Source organism: Phoca vitulina, unplaced genomic scaffold, assembly GCF_004348235.1.
Source record: "Phoca vitulina isolate PV1807 unplaced genomic scaffold, GSC_HSeal_1.0 scaffold33, whole genome shotgun sequence".
NCBI classification, from domain to species: Eukaryota; Metazoa; Chordata; class Mammalia; order Carnivora; family Phocidae; genus Phoca; species Phoca vitulina.
Genome location: NW_022589736.1, coordinates 20,365,585 through 20,385,945, shown reverse-complemented (window position 1 = coordinate 20,385,945; position 20,361 = coordinate 20,365,585). Strand labels below are relative to the sequence as shown.

Below are 20,361 nucleotides of genomic sequence, written 5' to 3'. Positions count from 1 at the left end.
AAAATGCAAAAATCAAACTGTTTTCTCCTCAGTTTGGTCTGGGTCAATAATAGAATATAGCCAAAATTATGTAGATGGAATTGCTAACATGCTGAAACAATTCTGGAAAAATAAGTGAAGTTTGGCACTAAAGACTTAGCTTAATGGATTTACAGTCTAAAATCTATAAGACAGTCTTTGAGAAATCAATTTTCTATATCCAGATTCTACGTATCCTCTCCATCCATGTTCCCTACATTCTTTTCTCTGAAATAACGAATAAAATGCCAAGATGACTAAAATAATATCAGATGTTCAGTAGGCTGAAGAGATCAAAATACGCCTAAACCCAAAAATGTATCTGACACATTCCAAAAGTTGGATACCCGTAGTGTTAGCAATTCATTGTAAATCTCCTCAGATGAGGACTGAGGATGTGTGAGCATGTATGTAGGGGATGGTGTCTGTCTTGGTGACTTAGGAAGGATGGGAAGGTTCACTCTTGTTGGTTAACCCTTACACACAACTGAGGTTCATTGTTCACTAGACTGAGGATAAAAGCAGAGCCAGGACGATCACCGTCTTCTAAATGGGCAAAGGAATCTGGCCTTTCATTTGTTGATTTGACATTTCTCGCTGCCTAGTGAACAAAATCTGTATTTCCATACTGAATAGGATCTTCAGATAGAATTTCCAGGTAGACAAATATCACAGCTCTAAATGAGAAATCAGAAAAAAAAAAAAAAAAAACTGGGTTTGTATTCTTTTTCTTAAAATGCCATCTGAGCTGGGGCAAGAAATATAACCTCCTAATCTTAGCTCCTTCATCTGTAAATGAATAGTTTAGATTAAACAAATTACGGGCAACCCCATCTGCTCTCAAATTCTCTGAACCACTAAGCAAGATAAAACAATGAACTAATTTAGTAATGGTCTTTCAGCATAACTAGGTTGCTATAATCAGGAGGACTCTCCTGAAATACATTATTTTTCTCTACTTCTGGCTTTTTTTCTATCGTAACAGTATAACAGCCCTGAATGCCTTCAGTCAAATATATTAAAATTCCCTACAGCACACAGTCATCTTGATTAAAATATCAACAGTTTATTACAGATGGAGTAGTTCCAAAACATGATAATGCTCTTCAGGTAGCAGGTGTTCCTGAATTTTATTCAAATGGCTAGCTGAAAAGATGCAAAAGTCTTTTGTTTCCTGATGAGGCTAGACAGACTTTTACCCACAAAAACAAATTGTCAAGCACAAGTAAATTTAAAAACCCTTCTAAAATTCTTCCTCATGTATTAAAGTCTACATATTACTCATCGTTAATTAACCCCATCACAAGTCACTAAAAAAATAGGTAGAATTAAACATAATTATAAAACCAAGTTGACTTTTATGTAGTACAACTTTGTTCTACCCGAGCACTTGTCTAATTTTTTGTTTTAAATCTTAGATGGTCTGAAAAGCAATACATTTAAGTTTAATGAGAAATTTAATACTGAATGCAAATGATTAAAAGGTAAGTGAAAGGTAAGTAAAAATGACAAATGTTATCAAGAATGAGTATACTATTAAAAAAAAAGGAATTACTAAATTCAGGAAAAGACCCAACCAATGTATTTTAGTTTAAATTATCAACATCCAATTTTCCTCCATAGAAAGACAGAAACAAAACTGATTATGTAACATTTTAATTTTAATTTTTTAATCAACTGAGTTCAAGTCCTACATCATCCACTTACTTATAGCCTTGAACTTAAGTCCCTCTGAGTTTTTATTGACTCACCATAAACAAAGGCAATGAAATCACAGAGATCACAACCAGTTCCCATGGACCAAATCCTACTCACAAAGTGGTTTGGCCCAAAAAATGAGTGATAGCTATATCTTTCTATTTGGTAAACTATTCGATTTTATTTAAAAAATTAGTTATATTTTAAAAAGTTATTTCTCTTGAAAAATTCATTTTATTGTATGTATGTTTTTTTACACATATAACTAAAGCAAACTCAAAGGAAAGAAAAATAAGTTAATTTCTCAATAAAATACTTTTCCATCTTCTTGTAGTTTACCCATCACTTCAAGACACAAAGATTACATGTATTCCAGATACATCACTGTAGTGAAAATTACTTCTCATGTGACTATAAGCAAGAAATATAGAAGAAAAATATAATATATAGAATATGTAAAATTGTACTGTTCTTTACAAAATGCTTCCTAAACAAATAGTTTTGCTTTCCTGGTATTTCCCTAAATTCTCTCCTTTATTACAGGAGTAGTTTAAGAGTCATACATATCCATGCTAGGAACTATTACTGGTTTTGTATCCCTAAAAAAGAAAATATTCCATGATTTTACCCAGTGAAAATGGATGGCACTAAAATAGAATCTGCATTTCATTAAAAAAGCAGAACTCATTAGTATCAGTGAAAAACTCTTGGGAATAGGGGTGAGGATAAAAACATAAGTTCTGGATGTAAACATACCTGGATTCAAAGTCCCAGTCTGTCACTGACTGGTTATGTCGCATACAGGATGGTTAGGTTATTTCTGTGAGACCCCTTTACCCGCCCTTCAGTGAAATGGGGCTTGCATTCTTTAACACAGAGGGTTGTGCTAAGAATTACATGAAATAGTATTAAATGTTGATGTGCAATAAATGTTATATAGTTGGGGTTCAATGAATGTATCTACTATTGTGGTTGTGATGTGTAATCAACACTACCCTTTAAAACTACATTGTCATTAAATTACTGCTCAATGATTACATGCCTTTTGCATCTGACTGCATGTATATATTTCAGAGTTAAGATTACAAATTTTCCAGATCAGACTTTTTATTGAATTATAATTGATATATATTAGTTTCAGGTGTATAGCATAATGATTCAATATGTTTACATATTATGAAATGATCACCTGGAGAGGGCTAGTTACCATCTGTTAGTATACAAACTTACTACAATGTTATTGACTATATTCCCTATACTGTGCATTACATGCCCATATGAGTTATTTATTTTATAACTGGAAGTTTGTACCTCTTAAGCCCCTTTGCCTATTTCAACTGTCCCCTGACCCCCTCCCCTCTGGCAATCACTGGTTTGTTGTCTGTATTCTATGAGTCTGTCTTTCTGTTTTGTTTTGTTCATTTGCTTTTTTAGATTCTACACATAAGTGAAATCATATGGTACTTGTCTTTCTCTGACTTATTCACTTAGCACAATGCCCTCAAGGAGCATCTGTGTTGTTGCAAATGGCAAGATTCCATTCTTTTTTTATGGCTGAACAATATTCTGTTATATAAATATACCACATCTTCTTTAACATTTATCTATGGACGGACATTTAGGTTACTTCCGTATCTTGGCTACTGTAAATAATGCTGCGATAAACGTGGGCATGCATATTTATTTTCCAATCAGTATTTTTGCTTTCGTTGTGTAAATACCCGTAAGTGGAACTGCTGGATCAGATGGTAGTTCGATTTTTAATTTTTTGGGGAAAACTTTACTGTTTTCCACAGTGGCTGCACCAGTTTGCATTCCCACCAACCGTGCAGGAGGGTTCCCACATCCTCACCAACACTTGTTATTTCTTGTGTTTTTGATAAAAGCCATTCTGACAGGTATGAGGTGATAGCTCACTGAGGTTTTGATAAGGCAGCATATAGAAGAATCTTGTTTTTCTTATCCATTTAGCCACCCCATATCTTTTGATTGAAGAATAGTTCATTTACACCTAAAGTAATTATTGATAAGTATGTACTTACTGTCATCTTGTTAATTGTTTTCTGGCTGTTTTTGTTGTTCATCTCTGTTCTTTTCTTGGTTTGTTCCTTTGTGTTTGTTTTCTTTATATTGAGATTCCTTTGTCTTTTACCTTTGTGTTCTTAACTGTAAGTTTTTTCTTTGTGGTTACTGTGAGGTTCACATATAACACATATATAACAGTCTCCTTTAAGTTGACAGTAAGTTAATTCTGAACATATTCTAAAGCTTTATATTTTTACTACCCTCCTGTGCATTTTATATTTTTGATAACACATTTTACATCTTTTTTATTTTATTTATCCCTTAACTAATTACTGTAGTTTTAATTAATTTTACTACTTTTGTCTTTTACCCTTCATACTCGCTTTGTAAGTTGTTGAACCACTACCTTGATTACTTGTCTTTTCCAGTTCGATTTTTAGCTTTCATATGTTTTCCTACTAGTATTTGTATCTTTTTCTTTTTAGCTTAGAAAACCCCCTTTAACATTCCTTTTTTTTTTTTTTGGATGTAGTGTTCCATGATTTACTGTTTGCATATAACACCCAGTGCTCCATTCAGTACTTGCCCTCTTTAATACCCATCACCAGGCTAACCCATCCCCCCTCCCCCTCCCCTCTAGAACCCTGTTTGTTTCTCAGAGTCCATAGTCTCTCATGATTCATCTCCCCCTCCGATTCCCCCCCTTCATTTTTCCCTTCCTGCTATCTTCTTCTTCTTCTTTTTTTTTTTAAACATATAATGTATTATTTGTTTCAGAGGTACAGTGTAAGACTGTTGAATCACAGACCTGTACCTCTGTGACATTCCTTTTATGGTCAGGTTCAGTGGTGATGAACTACTTTAGCTTCTGCTTCCTGGAAAACTCTTTTTTTTTTTTTTTTTTTAAAGATTTTTTATTTATTCATTTGCGAGAGAGACAGAGAGAGAACAAGCAGAGGGAGAGGCAGAGGGAGAGGGAGAAGCAGGCTCCCTGCTGAGCAAGGAGCCCGATGCGGGACTCGATCCCAGGACCCTGGGATCATGACCTGAGCTGAAGGCAGACGCTTAACCATCTGAGCCACCCAGGCGCCCTTCCTGGAAAACTCTTAATCTCTTCTTCAATTCTGAATGATAAGCTTGCCAGGTAGAGAATACTTGGTTGGGATTTTTTCCCCTTCAGCACTTCGAATAACATATCATGCCATGCATGCCCTTCTGACCTGTAAAGTTCCTGCTGAGAAACCTGCTGATAGCCTTATAATGGTTCTCTTTTATACAGTGGGTTGCTTTTCTCTTGCTTTTAATTTCTTCTCTTTATTATTAATTTTTACCATTTTAATTATAATGTGTCTCAGTGTGTTTCTCTTTGGGTTCATCTTTTCTCTTTTTCAAAAAGATTTATTTATTTATTTGAGAGACTGAGAGAGAGAGAGCAGAGGGAGGGGCAGAGGGAGAGAATCTTTAAGTAGTCTTTCCGCTGAGCATGGAGCCCGATGTGGGGCTCGATTCCACAACCCATGAGATCACGACCTGAGCCAAAACCAACAGCTGGCCGCTCAACTGAATGAGCCACCCAGACACCGTTGGGTTCACCTTATTTGGAACTCTCTGGGTTTTCTGGACTTGGATATTTGTTTTCCTTCCCAGAATTAGGAAAAGTTTTCTGCCATTATTTCTTTGAGAATTTTTCTAGCCCTTTCTCTTTCTCCTCCTTCTGGGACTCCTATAATGAAAATGTTATTCTGCTTGATACTGTCCTGGAGGTCCCTTAAGGCATCCTGTCTTCTTAAAATTCTTTTTTGCTTTAGTTTTCCTGCTGTGATTGGGTGTTTTCCATTGCTGTGCTTCTGGTTCACTGATTCATGCTTCTGTTCCATCCATTCTATTGCTGAAACCCTATAGTGTATTTCTCCGTGTAGTTTTAACCTCTGCTTGGTATTTTCTTTCTATCTTCTGTCACTTTGGCTTTTTTTTGTTTTGTTTTGTTTTGTTTTTTTCTTTTTTTTTTCTGTCACTTTGTTGAAGTTCTTGCTGTGTTCATCTGTTCTTCTCCCAAGATCAGTGAGCATCTTTACGGCCATTACTATGAATTCTTTATTAAGTTTGTTGCTTATCTCAGTTTCATTAAGGTCTTTCTCTGAGGATTTTCCTTGTTGTTTGGTTTGGAATAAATTCCTCTCTCTCCTCATTTTGCCTCTCTCTGTTTCTCTCTATATATTAGGTGAAATGGCTACCCCCTCAGTCTTGAAAGGGTGGTCTTGTGTAGGAGTTTTCCATGTGATTCAGAAGCACCATCTTTCCTGGCCACTAGAACCAGGCGCTCTATGGCTGCATGAGTATGCTGACTCCGATAGGGCCACAGCTGCTGTGCAGGGAGATCGGGGCTCACATCACTTAACCATCCCAGTTGTGCACAGGGTGGGTGGGGTTCAGGGCATTCATCTGCCTTGTTGTAGCTCCAATAATGCACAGGGTGAGTGGAACGAGGGGTGTGTCCCCCAGCCTGCTTATGCGTGGGGAGGGCCGACCATGCCCTCCACGTGTTAGCTAGAGGGAGGGCACCAAAAATGGCACCCATTTGTTGCATCACCAGGAAGTTAGGATGAATGGCAAGAATGGCATGCACCAGCACTTCCATCCCTGGATAAAGTCCTCACGGGGTCCTGCCTCCCTGGCAGTCATTTTAAAAGTAGTAAGTGGATCTCCCTTGCTGGTCTAGGTACTTTTCAGTCTGTTCCTCTTGTGTTAGAGCTCAGCGTGAGTGGGTTTGCATGTGAGCCCTTTTAGAGTTGGGTATATGTTCCTTATAGTTCAATGATTCTCCTGGTCTTCATCCCCATTTATTTTTAAAATAGGCATTTGGCAGGCTCATCTTTCTGGTGCTAGCCCTCAAGGTCAGGGTGCCTGATGTGGGGAACAAGCCCTTCACTCCTTGAGGGAGAATTCTAAATTTGGGGGATCCCTCCCAATTGTGGGGTCACTGCATCTGGGATAGGGTCCCAGGGAGGACATGTCTCTACCTCTCCTGTCCTTCTCAAAGTGTCTCTGTTGTCTTTTGTTGTGGAAATGCTAGCCATCTAGTTCTCAGGGATTTTTTTGTTTGTTTGTTTACAGAGGAAAACTATTACATACATAGCTATGAATTTGTTGTGTCCAAGGAAGGAGTTGTGTTTAGGGTCTTCCTACACTGCCATCTTGAACGACACCACCTTTCCCAGACTAGAATTTATTGTCATGCATGTAACCCATAACAGTCATTCCTTCATAAGGACTGTCCCAAAAAGAGGTGCCTTGAGGCTGGGAGTGGGCTCTAGGAGGATACCTATCCTTTTCTGCAATCCCTTCTCTGAAGAACTCAGAGGGACATTAAGATTAAAACTTCAAGATCTTGCTCTCAAGATTTTATGACCTACCTGTTGAAATCGAATAAATATAGTTGAACCTTTAGTGAGAAAGAAGAATTTCTGGAGCTGTGAGGGACACTCTGAGAAGGAGTAATCATGGTGGGCAAAAGTGGTCAAGGAAAGTTTTGTGAAAAGCTGAATCTGCCACATTGTGTTAGGTTTGGTATGGAGGCAAAAGAGGGAAACACAGAAGGAGACATTCCTGAGAATAGACAGGGGAGACTGAGCCGGAGGCAACACATGCATAAATTGAGACCATTTCAAAAGAGAGAAGTAAAGAAAGAAAGAAAAGACAGAATCCCTGCCCCTATTGTGTTTGCCATCTGGCTAGGATGCTTTCAGCCTAATGAGCAGGTTAAAATCCAGCATGGTTCCACACAGAGAGCAGCCTAAGAAGTACTTTGTAATGATGATCAAAAATATGTATCATATTAATTACCAAAATAAAATGATTGCCCTAAAATTCCTGAATGTAAATCAATATATGCGATGAAAGATTTCTCTTTGCAAAAAATGTCAGTAAAGGAGAATAAGCATACTTTTTTTTTTTTTTGGTAATAAGTGTTACTGTGTTTTAAAAAATACGGTAGGAAGATAGTTCTTTAAAAATGCTGTTAAATGCACATAGGAATCAGTTGGAGGAACCACAGGAGTTCAACCTAACTTCACAGGAAGACTTACAGAGCAAAATAGCTTAACTTCACATTTCATGGTAAACGTTTGTTACTATAATGTAAGAGGGATTAAAGGTGAACATGAGGGAAGCAAATACTAACAGCAAAACCCACAAAGTGGTGCAAAATCCTTCAGGTGCAAAATCCTTCAGGTGCAAAATCCTTCACTGTGTAACCAAGCATCCCGTTCAGTAGGGTACAAGCAAAAGACTCTTGTGAGAACTTTCAGCATTACATTTAAGCTTCTCTATTTAAATATAAGCATAACTCACTGCAGTATTTGCTGCATGTATTTTATCAGGCAGGCATTTCTGATTATAGAAGAATACGAACTTATAAAGTTACCTCAGGTTTCGGATAAAACACAGACTATAGCCATGAGCTCTTCACACATTGGAGCCCTTTGGTATTCTAGTCAGATGTTCTCCAACGGTGCCAGGGCACTCCAGCAAAGCTCGTGTGTGATAAAACAGCAGTGGCCTCTAGAGCATGTTTTTAAAGTCAGCTTTCTCAGAATTCTCATTAGATTCTTGAAATGAACACACACAAACACACACTCATCTCCTTTTTGCTGCCGCTTTAACTTGCCAAAGAGCAGAGGTATATGAACCAAATCTTATTAATATTAACATATACTTTGTTATTTTGTTCCCTGAACACTGTCACTTTGTTATACTAAATTAAAGCCCTGACAGAAACATCCAATTAATCCTCACTAAGAAAATGCATTATGGTGTCATAGTTAATAAGTAGTTCAATGTAATCACACCTTGATCATTCTTCTGAGCAGTTCAGTCCTTGGCACGGTGTGGTTAGAACTCAAATGTCTAATATTAGTTCCCTTTGTGATTGCTCACACAGGAGTTAAAATGGATAGTTGCTCTCCCTTCAGATGTACAAATAATCTATTTTCTTTTACTGAAAAGGATAGGCAAGGAAATGTCGAGACACCAAGAAGAAATTTATGAGTCTTCAACTAAATGTTATCATAAAAAGAATATCTGGGATTCAGTCATAACCACAGGGTATGATGTTGAGCTCAAAGCTCGCTCCCATGCCCTGCTTATCAAACCCCACAGAGCATTTGAACCCCAAGTAGAAGCTCCCCACGATAAAAGGAAGCTTTCTCTGGCCAAGTTAGACTAATTGTGAAAACTCTCTTTGGCCGTGGGCTGCCTGTAGGAATCTTCGCTAAGCTCAGAGGGATCACAGACGAAGATCCTACCTTAATGAGGATCTGAATGGACCCCGTGGCTTTTGCAGATATGAAATACCAGAAGCTTAGGGTGCAGGCAGCGCTGGATTCTTGCCACACGGCACTCTTGAGGTGTGCTTCTTCACCCTGAAGGCCCACCGGAGTAGCCTCCAGATACAGGAAGTGCCCTAGGAAGAAGGACAGCGTTCAGATGGGACAGAAACAACAATGAGGGGATCCTTTTAGCTTTTCCATCTTAGTTAGGGTTTTTAATTATATTTCATAGGATATGAGCTGTCAAAGGCATTTCCATTTGAAACAGAAAGAAAGTCAAATAGCCTTGCTTCTAGCTCACTGACAGAACAATTTCCAACTGTCTGTGCTTTGAGCAGAGTACTTCACAGTAGGCAGATCAACTGATGTGACAGGATATTTATGGCACTGAATCAACAAGATAGTTATAGAAATCATTTAATGGGCTCCCTATACTTTCCAGTTCTTGTAAAACAATGCAAAGATGTTACCTATGAAAAATAAATAAAGGCATTACAACGTACTTCCAAAAATTCAGTCATCTACTGAGTGCACAAATAAAATGCTGAGAATCTTAATATGTAACATGGAAGATAATGAGTTTTATATTTATGTATCCAAATACTCAAAACATTTTATCAATGTACAGCCGAGTGTCTGCATGGAGCTCAGACCTTCATTTCTCTGGTGTGGTCAGTTTAGCTTGGAGGGTTTTGTTGTATCAGAGGCCTGAGGAGTTGTTACACTTAGACACCTTCTTTCCTATTCTGTAGCTTCCAGGAATTCAGGGTCCTTTATTCTGCTAACATCCTTTGTCCTTTGACCATCTACTCACTGCAAAAACGAGGCATTGCCAACACGTATGACACGCGTGACTTTACAGTTATCTGCATGTTACCCTCTACAGCTTCCAAACCTGCTTTCCCTTCATACGTATCATCTCATTTCTCTAATCCCTGCTTGGTACACAGGGAAAACTGGGCTCTCTCCACCTGCGGATGAGAAATTTGAGAATCTGAAAAGCTATATGACGTGCTAACGATCCAATGAGTGGCAGAATTCAGGGTTATTAATTATAAACACGGGTCATTTAGGAAAGGTGCCCGAAGGCAGCATACATTATCATCCATCTACAATTACCAGAACAATATTAAAATTTGGTTACTCCCTGTTATGTGTTGAATTATGCCCCTCCCCAAAGATGGTGAAGTCCTATTTCCAGTCCCTGTGGAAGTGACTTTATTTGGAAATAGGGCCTTTGTGGATGACCAAATTAAAATGAAATCATCAGAGTGGGCCCTCATCCACATGAAGACTGTGTGGTAATGAAAAGGGTAAATTTGGACACAGAGACAAACGTGCATAGAGGGAAGACAATGTAAAGACAAAGGAGAACACCATCTATAAGCCAAGTAATGTGTGAGACTACCAGAAGCTGGGAGAGAGGCACAGAACAGGTGATTCTCCCTCACAGCCCTGAAAAGGAACCAGTTCCACTGACACCTTGATTTCTCCCATCTAGCTTCTAGAACTGTGAGATAATGTCTATAGTTTACATTTCCAGTACTTTGTGATGGCAGCCCTAGGAGACAAATATACTCATCAGATATTTGACTCGCTCGCCATGGCCCCATGGTAGTCTCACCAGAGCTCTCCAGTTGCTGTCAGGGAAGACAATAAGATGCTCACTGTAAATATGAGAAAAGCCTCATAACCTACCATTTTTGTTTCCAAGTGTGTGGTCTTTGGGAGGTCTTAGGCTCTGATGAGAGCCAACTCCCAAAGCCCAATCAAAGTTATCAGCCAGGGAGTTTTGCCAGCCACACCAGCCTTTCTCAAAAGTACAGGAGGTACCACATTCATTTTCATCCGTACCATCTCCACAGTCATCTACAAAATTACAGCTTTGCTCTGGTTTATAACATTTGCCATTCTGACATTCCCAATAGCCAGGAGGGCAGGAACCTAGAAAACAGAAAATAAATGAAGATGAGGAAACACTACTAACACATCACTAAGCTTAAAAGCTAGTAAGAGTAGATTCACTTTAACATATTAAGAAACATGGTGTTCTTAGGAGTATGAGTTATCTGATCCCCATCTTTCTCTCCTGATCCCCTCCAGGGTTCTGGCCAATAGATCACTCACAAGGATTATTCAAAATGAAAAAAAAATCAAGTATCATTTTATTGATCTAGGAAAGTACCCCAAGACTCTTCAAATACAGCATTTCCTGTAAGCTAAGTTCAAGAATATAAATTAGATCTGAAAGCCAGTGAGGCTTCCCATTTTTTATACTGAAACAAAATCTTTAGGGTGCTAAGAGCTTATGTACTATGGTGTATTTGGAAGTACATTCCATTACCACCCATGCATTTTAATATTTATCAGAAACCAAATATATATATATATAGTATTTCCACAGAAGTAGGGATATGAACATATAAGTAATATTCAACTTTCTAACAGATTTTTCTCCAAAATGCATTTATATCTGTCAATTGTTTAGAATTTTAGAAACAATTTCCCTACAAAGAAATGTCAACAATAAAGTTTTATTTTTCGCTGATCCCCCCCCCCCCCAGAAAGCTTAAAATAAGAGCAGTGTTTTTGAAGACCTGAGTTTGAACGCTGGTATTGATCCTTCTCAGCTATGAGACTTGGATCATCCTACCCTTGACGAGTTTAGTTTATCTAAAAAGAGAAAAAAAAATAGTACAACCTACAGAAGTTAAGCTAATTAAAGAGACTATTGTTGATATCCCCAGTGCCTAGAGCAGAGCCTGGACATTAGTAAATGATCAGGAAATATTAGTCAAATACATGAATGAGTGAAATACAGTGCTCTGGAAATGACAAAGCAGTTCAATATGCACATTTAAGGTATTATTATTATCCTGCTCCAATATTACAATAGGGTGTAACACCAGGGTAACAATATTTTAGTAGAAAAATTCATTCAAAGATCCACCTTAGGATATCCACTCCCCAGTTGCTCCGTGACACGACAGTACCGGAAATTCTCTTCCTTCCTGTCTTCCCCATCTGGTACATACGGAAACTGATAATGCCTCCCTGTTTTATTTCTACGTGGTAGCTTCCAAGGCCTGGGGTTGTCTGGTAGCTGAGGACTAGTGTGGATTAGAGCTGGGGGTGATTCAGGGATTCACTAGAAGGTGTTCTGGGAGCTGAAAAGTGCTGATAAAATCTCATAAAGAAGCTTTCATGTCCTGGATCAGTCCTACATTTTAGAAAATAGATGGCTAAGAGGGAGGAAGTGGGAGGAAATGGATGGGATGCCATGTAGAAACCACTGGGGAGAAGAGTAGTGTTCTGAAGGCTTCTAGCCATTTTGCGTGCTAAGCTGTTTCTGGACTGTTTGTTCAAAATTGCCTAATTAAATGCCCTTTACACTTGCAAAGCCTTTGAAAATAAGTTTCAACCATGCATTCTGCCTCTAACAAAACTTTCTTGTCTGGGTTAATTGCTAACATTTTCCTTTCTTGCAGCGTGGGATTAAACTATTTTTATTTAGCTGTCCAGTTCAGTTTTAGCAGATTCGGGGTAACACAAAAGGCCTTTAATGTTTCAATCACAGAGCTTGACTCAGAATCATAACATTAAAGCATTTCTGAGCTACATAAAAATGGAGAGCACATACATTAACCTTCATTTATAGATGAAAAATAAACGAGGATTATAGATGTTAAATGACTTGGTGATTTTTCAAGAGCAGAGATACAATTTGGACCTAGGTCTATTGTCTTCTGAACTATTTTTTAAATCTATTGACTTGAAAAGAAGAGCAATGATCCAGGTCAACTACCACAAGACCAGACCACCAATGAACTAAAATGGTAGTGTTGACTACCAGATGCATTACTTCTCATGGGGCTGTTGAGAGCCTGCGAAATTACTAGATCATTTAATTTTACACAAGTTGGCATTTGTATTGATTCTGCCAATTCCAATTTGTTTGGGGAGTAAAAACAAAACTGGTTCTTAAGATGCTTTTCTCCAAAGAGACTGAATCAAGCTAAAATTTAATTCTTTTAAAACAAACAAGAAAGTAATTTGAACATGTTTCTAAATGGAAACACATCACAGATAATATATTGGCATATATTACACAACTGACATAGCCAATATTTTAGAATAATAATTTTTAAATTTCTAAAACATAAATAGCTACACAATTTAAAAAACACAATAATTTAAATATTACATAAGATTATTTTGAACAGAAAGCCCTTCACACTAATAAAGACAATTTCACTGCTATCATGTGTCCTACCCATAAAACACTTTTTTTGGTAAATATCAAGGAAAGTCATCAACTAATGTTATTTACCTATTTCCAAATTATTTTCCATGTCTGTTGTTTTGTCCAAAGAAATCAGCTACTAAGAGGGAGGGTGCATATCTTTAAGCGATTCGGGTACTAAAGCTTTTATGGAATTATGTAACTTTGATTTTTAATAAAAATACATTATTCAAATTAGGCAGAGACCTTCTTAGTGGGCAGTTTATTTTTACAAAAAAGAACAAATTATGAAAGTAAAAAACCTCCAATGTAAATAAATCTTAGAGACATCTGAAGCTTAACTTGCTGAAATGCAAACTGATTCTTTGCCTCCAAACTTTTCCAGTGAACAGCCTTCCTCAACTGTGTTTATGGCAACTCTATAACTCCAGCTACTCGGAGGAAAAACAAATCTTGTCTATGTAGTAGGGTCTGACTCCACTTTTTGGTGTTTGAGTTGATTGCTGACAGTGCTTCCTTTGTGTCCAACATCTGGAAACCTAGGAAGCTAGCCCAGGTGCTCCCCTTAGTGGCAGGAGTTTCGAACCAAGCATGCCCTTATCTGTGCACAGAAATTCTCACCCCAGTCCCACCCTCCAACCACCAGAAAACTCTAAATCAGTTTCCTTTCCTTGCCCTCTGAAACTACTTTTGGACATGCCTTGGAGCTACCCTGATGTCCCAGAAGGCCTCATTATGTGAGTAATAGATATTTTCAACACTTTTAGTGTACAATCGGTACTGTCAGTCTTAACATCCAAACCAAATTTTGGCCCAAGGTGGGCCAATCCTCAGTTACAAGGTGGGCCTCCATTCAAAATTTGGTTTGGATGTTATATATAAAAACACATATATGTGTCTGTGTTTGTGTGTGTGTGTATAAAACTTTTCATTCCATAACATATATAATTTTTCACTGTTACTATTTTGGTCTAAGTGACTATCATTTTGTGTGATTTTATTACAATACTTTCCTTTCTGATCTCTGTGCCTTACCCCTGACCCTTATGGTCCATTAAACAAAATAGAACCATGTGACATTTTAACATAATTGAATGTCACTCCTCTATCCCAAACTCTATTTAAATACTATTCGCCATTAAAAGGAGCCAGGACCCCTTGAGAAAATAGTCTGGAGCTAAGAACAAAAAAATTCAAGATGAACCTAGATTTTTTTTTGTACCAGAAAATAATAAAGTGCTCAAAAATTTATAGCATGAATGATTTTTATGATGAAAGGCTCAAGGAGGCAGCTATTAGAGAAACTTACTGGCCAAATCAGAGACAATTTGAATATCAAGGTAAGTAATAAGAAGACGTTTGCTCCCAGCATATACACAGTAAGAAAGAGTAATAAAGTATGAATTATCCGTCAGCAATAAACAACTAGAAACTTGGGCAAAGTATATACAACAAGTGTTTTAAACACTGAACATCAGGAAATATAAGCTTGGGATCCCTCAGAGAAATGAAAAAAGGCACACCCTATGATCACCCCTAGATTTCTGCATGGAGGCACTTCTGGACTATAACTCCAATAGGGTCAGCACAGCAAAAAATGGGGTTACACATAGTTGAGGAAACAGTCTGGGACAGCTAGAATTTCCAATGCTGGGTGGTGGAGGAAAGGGTGCTATACGGAGAAGGAGATCCAGAGATATGCTTCAGTCTTTGTCTGAATTCTAGTTTTTATATTTGTAGGATAAAATCCAGAAAGAGAAACTGAGAACAATTTCTAAGAGAATAACTAGGAGCTATATGCTGAAAAATTACCAGAGGTCACAGAGGGCCACATATCTTTGAGTTTCTATCAGCCAGAATGTATAGTCCTTGGTGAATACGTAAGGCATTCAGTAGGAATTCCAGAAGGGTACACTTTAGTATGGGGGAAAGTAACTCTAGAAGGAAGTAAACTCTAGACCATGGATTGGATTGGCAACCTATAATCTTAAAACCATATCTGGCCTACCATCTGTTTAAGTAAATAATGTTTTATTGGGACTTAGCCATGCCCACTTGTTTACACATTATCTATGGTTACTTTCACACTAAAATGGCAGTTAAGTAGTTGCAATCAAGACCATATGGCCTGCAAAGCTGAACATAGTCACTCTCTGAACATATTCTTTTAACCTCAACTTGTTTTTACACTAGATTACTTTAAAAACTAAAGTTTCCTGAGTTAAAAAAAAATACAGAGGAAATTTGCAAAGAGGAAAGTGACAAAGAAATACAAACTTCCAGCTATAAAATAAATAAGTCACAGGGATAAAAAGTACAGCATAGGGAATATAATCAGTAATATTGTAATAACTTTATATGATGACAGATGGTAACTATAGTTATTGTGATGAGCATTTTGTAATGTGTCTAATTGTTAAATCACTGTTGTCACCTGAAAATAATATAGTATTGTATGTTTAACTATACTTCAAAAATATTAATATCAAAGAAATTGCTGACTTCTATCTGTCTTTAAAAAAACTTAAAAATAAACCTCAAAGGACCAAACGGAACTGTTAGCAACTTAAGTGCCTCTAGAACAAAGTTCAATGCTTTTTAAGGAAATATACCAAGTTTCAACACTTAGCAACACAAATTCACAATTCCAGCATCAAATTAAAAATTACTACTTTGTGGGCGCCTGGGTGGCTCAGTCGGTTCAGCGTCTGCCTTCGGCTCAGGTCATGATCCCAGGATCCTGGGATCGAGCCCCACATCAGGCTCAGTGGTGAGTTTTTTTCTCCCTCTCCCTCCCCCTCTGTGATCTTACTCTCTCTCAAATAAATAAATAAAATCTTAAAATAAAAATACTGGTATGTGAAGCAGGAAAATGTGATCAATAACCAGGGGAAAATAGCCAATAAAAGCAAATATAGATACAAAAGAGATGATGGAATTATCAGGCAAAGAAAGTAAAGCATAAATGTGCTCAACGCATTCATCTTACAATAGTAAAAAATCTACAGAAAGTTCTTTGTAATAACAAATAAGTTTAGCAAGATTATATGTCATCAATACACAAAAATCAATTACATTTCTGTATGCTAGAAATAAATAACTAGAATCTAAAATTTTAAACAAGTCCTTTCGAAGAGCATTTCAAAACACAAAACTCTAGGGATAAATTTAACAAAATGATATCTGGCCTTTATACTGAGAACTACAAAATACTGATAGGAAAGAGACCCTATATAAATGGAGATATATATAAGGCTTATGGATCATAAATCTTAATATTGTTAGGAACTCAATTCTCTTCAAATTTTTCTATGATTCCAATATAATCCCAGTCAAAATTTCAGTAGGACTTTTGTAAAAATTAACAAAGTGACTCTAAAATGTATATGAAAATGCAAAGCACCTAGATTAGCAAAAACTGTGTCAGATATACAACATCTGATTTCAAAAAACTGTATAAAGCTATAGTAATTAACACTGTGTGGCACTGACTTACATATAGACAGAATGATCAGTGGGTCAGGATATATCATTCAGAAATTGATTCAGAAACATATGATCAATGGGTTTTCAAGAAAAGGTAACAAATTAATATACAGCATTTTCACCAAAACTGAATGAACTGAAACTAAATATAAGGAGAAACCAACAAATACCAGCTGGGGGATACTCTACAAAATAAAAGGTCTTTACTTTTCAAAGATATCAGTGTCAAAGAAGACAAAGGCTGAGTAATTCCTGTACATTAAAGAAATATAAAGATACTTAAAAACTAAATGCAGAGTATGATCCTTGATTAGAACCTGAACCAGACAAAAAACAAAAATTACATAAAAGGACATTTTGGGGACAATTGATAAACTCTGAATGAGGCCTATAAATTGAATAATAATACTGTATCAGTGTTAATTGATTATACATGTAAGTGAACATTCTCTATTTTAGGAAACAGACAATGCATTATTTAGAGGTAAAAGGGTGAGACAGTATTTGCAACTCGCTCTGAAATGACTTGAAAGTAAGATTTATATAAAACAAATGGGTAAATTGATAATAATCTGCAAATGTGGATGAAGTATAAATTCTGTAGTGTTATTGCAATATTTCTGTGAATTGGAAACTATCACAAATTTTTTAAAAATATACAATTTTAAAAGTTAAAAAAATAAAATCCTCCAATGGCATCCCCTCTCACTCAGAATTAAAAGCCAACATCCTTAAAATGGCCCACAGGTACTTTACAATCTTGACCCCATTTTCTCTGTCTTACCATTGCCCTCTAGTCAGAGACTACTGGGCACACTGTAGTTGGATAAAGTTGAGTTCATTACTTGTTGCAGTGATGGAGAACAAATACTGTGGGGAACCATGGGATAGTTCAGTGAGGGTAGGGGAAATGACTTAATAGGATTAGGGCTTTGGGTAGGTTATTTTGGGGAGGGTCAAAGAAAGTGGAATTTTGATCCAGATTGGGTGCTATCAGGAAGCAGAGATAATTATGTGATTGGCTATCTTTAAAGAATTTTTTTTTTAAGATTTTATTTATTTATTTGAGAGAGAGAATGAGATAGAGAGAGCATGAGAGGGGGCAGGGTCAGAGGGCGAAGCAGACTCCCTGCTGAGCAGGGAGCCTGATGCGGGACTCGATCCCGGGACTCCAGGATCATGACCTGAGCCGAAGGCAGTCGCTTAACCAACTGAGCCACCCAGGCGCCCTGGGTATCTTAATGATTCTTACCTAACAAAGGGAAGACTAGACTAGGCTAAAGTTATAATAGGTTGGAAGCACTCCTATAAGTCAAGATATGGGGATGTTTGGTTATTTTTTTGGCCAAGACAACGGTCGTGTTTTGTCTGCGTTCACTCATGCTTACAAAGTGATCTTGTTTTTATCTTGATCCATGGTTCCAGAGTGGCTTTGTCTGATGTTGACACTCTGTGAAATTGTTTATGTTCAACAGGAGAACCACCAGCTCATAGCAACACCAAGGCCTAAATGATACAGTACCAGGCCAGGTCCCAGATGCCAAGGGCTACTTTTCTTTTTCTCACTTTGCAATTCTATATATGTGGCAAGAGAGTTCAGTGGAGCAGCCAAACCTTCTAAGGGATATAAGGATAGAAAATAAAACCCTTATGGTTCTTCTTGGCTTTTTGCAGTAGGTACAAAACAAACAAACAAACAACAACAACAAAAAAAAAACAAGACCAGTTGCTTTGGGAGATCCTGAAACATTTGGAAGTCCTTCATATTTGTTATTTTTTAAGCCTCTTGATCTTTCCCCTTAGTAATTTGCAGCAAAGACTTGAAAATGTGAAGATCCTGTGTTATCTACTTTACTGTTAGCACAAAAGGAGGTAACGCGTGGAAAGAAATCCCATAAAATAGATGACAGTAGCCTTATGGAATGGACAAAGAAAACAGGTAGAGGAATTGGGATTTGTGTTAAGAAAACAAGGAAAACCTGGAAGGGAGTCTAGGTAGAACAGAAGCTCTTAGCTTTGAGGAGGAAGGCCCACCACAGTTCCAAGTGGCTTAATACTGCAGTGTGGCCAAGGCTCTTGTTCAAAAACCAGCATTTTCTGTACTTACAGGCTTCTTGGGCCCTGGGCTCAGCCCTCGACTGAGAACAAACTGCAGATTGGCTCAAATACTGTTCCGGTAGCTTCCATCTTCTTCATTCCAAATAGTTGTAATTCAAATGTTCAAAGAACACTTCCTACAGCCTTGATCAGCATGACAAAATTTACACTAGATTGCCACTCATGTTCATTCAAAAAGATATTTCCAGAAAGAATGGTTTATTCCTCAGTTTTTTAATTACCCAGTTTTAATACTTAACCATTAAGAAATGCTATGCTAACATTGCATGCTAACATTCAACTAGTTCTAATCCTGTGCAGGAAAAGCACTCAAACAAGAAATCTAAAGGTACTTTTTAAAAATTCATATTCCAGGCGCCTGGGTGGCTCAGTTGGTTAAGCAACTGCCTTTGGCTTGGGTCAGGATCTTGCAGTCCTGGGAACGTGTCCCGTGTTGGGCTCTCTGCTCAGCGGAGAGTCTGCTTCTCCCTCCGCTCCTCCTCCCTCTCATGCTGTCTCTCATTCTCTCTCTCAAATAAATAAAATCTTAAAAAAATAAAAATAAAAAATAAAAAAAATGAATATTCCTTCATGATTCTGACTTGGAGGAAATTGCTGACATCTTGGTGGTGAACAATTTGTATACCTTGAGTTTCTAGTGCATCATATTTAAAAAGGTACGGTAATGAGCTTGATCATTTAAAATCATCATTTTCTGAAGTTTCAAATTCAACTATCAGAGATAACATGAAGACAGTCCAGTGAATTATTTCTGCTGTCAGAAAATGTAAAATATATTAATATTTTATTGTTTTTCAGTGTACTTGATAGAGGCTTTGAGTATTTAAGGAGAATTGGCTCTAAGACATCACAAATAAAGCCACTACCATGAGACAGAGAGCTAGGGCTAGAAGTATGATCTAGGCATAAATCTCAAGATCAAAATCACTTCAGGAAAACTGTATTTTGTACTTTCATGCAGGCAAATTTGTATTTTGTACTTTCATGCAGTCAAATTTGTCAATCTTTCCTTTTATGGCTTTTGACAATCCAATATTAAATAAAATTCTCCCATATTTTTTCTAGTACTGTATGATTGCTGTACAATTTCATTTTTTTCTTTTTAAAATATTTAAATATTTTAAACCTTTGAAATTTACTTTGGCATATAGAATAAAAGATAATATTTTTCAAGTGGAAAGAGGAATACATACACATGCACAACAAAACACACATGCTGGGGTGTGTGTGTGTGTGTGTGTTTTAAGATTTGTTTATTCATTTTGGAGGGAGAGAGAGAGAGCATGAGCCACTGGGGCAGAGGGAGAGGAAGAGAAAAACTCAAGCATATTTTGCAGTGAGCACGAATACCATTGTGGGCTCGATCCCAAGACCCTGAGATCATGACCCGAGCCGAAACCAAGAGTCAGATGCTTAACAGCCTGTTGCCATCCAGGCGCCCCCATG

General features: G+C 37.3%; 1 protein-coding gene across 1 annotated transcript in view; it reads right to left on the bottom strand.

Annotated features, from left to right (window-relative positions):
* The window catches only part of MALRD1 (MAM and LDL receptor class A domain containing 1), an 803,589-nt gene that overhangs the window by 307,581 nt on the left and 475,647 nt on the right, over positions 1-20,361 (bottom strand). Inside the window, exons 28-29 of the mRNA XM_032425534.1 lie at positions 10,767-11,012; positions 9,045-9,202 (exon numbers count right to left, since the gene is read on the bottom strand). Of these exons, the coding sequence (XP_032281425.1) occupies positions 9,045-9,202; positions 10,767-11,012 (404 nt within the window). The remainder of the gene's footprint in view (positions 1-9,044; positions 9,203-10,766; positions 11,013-20,361) is intronic.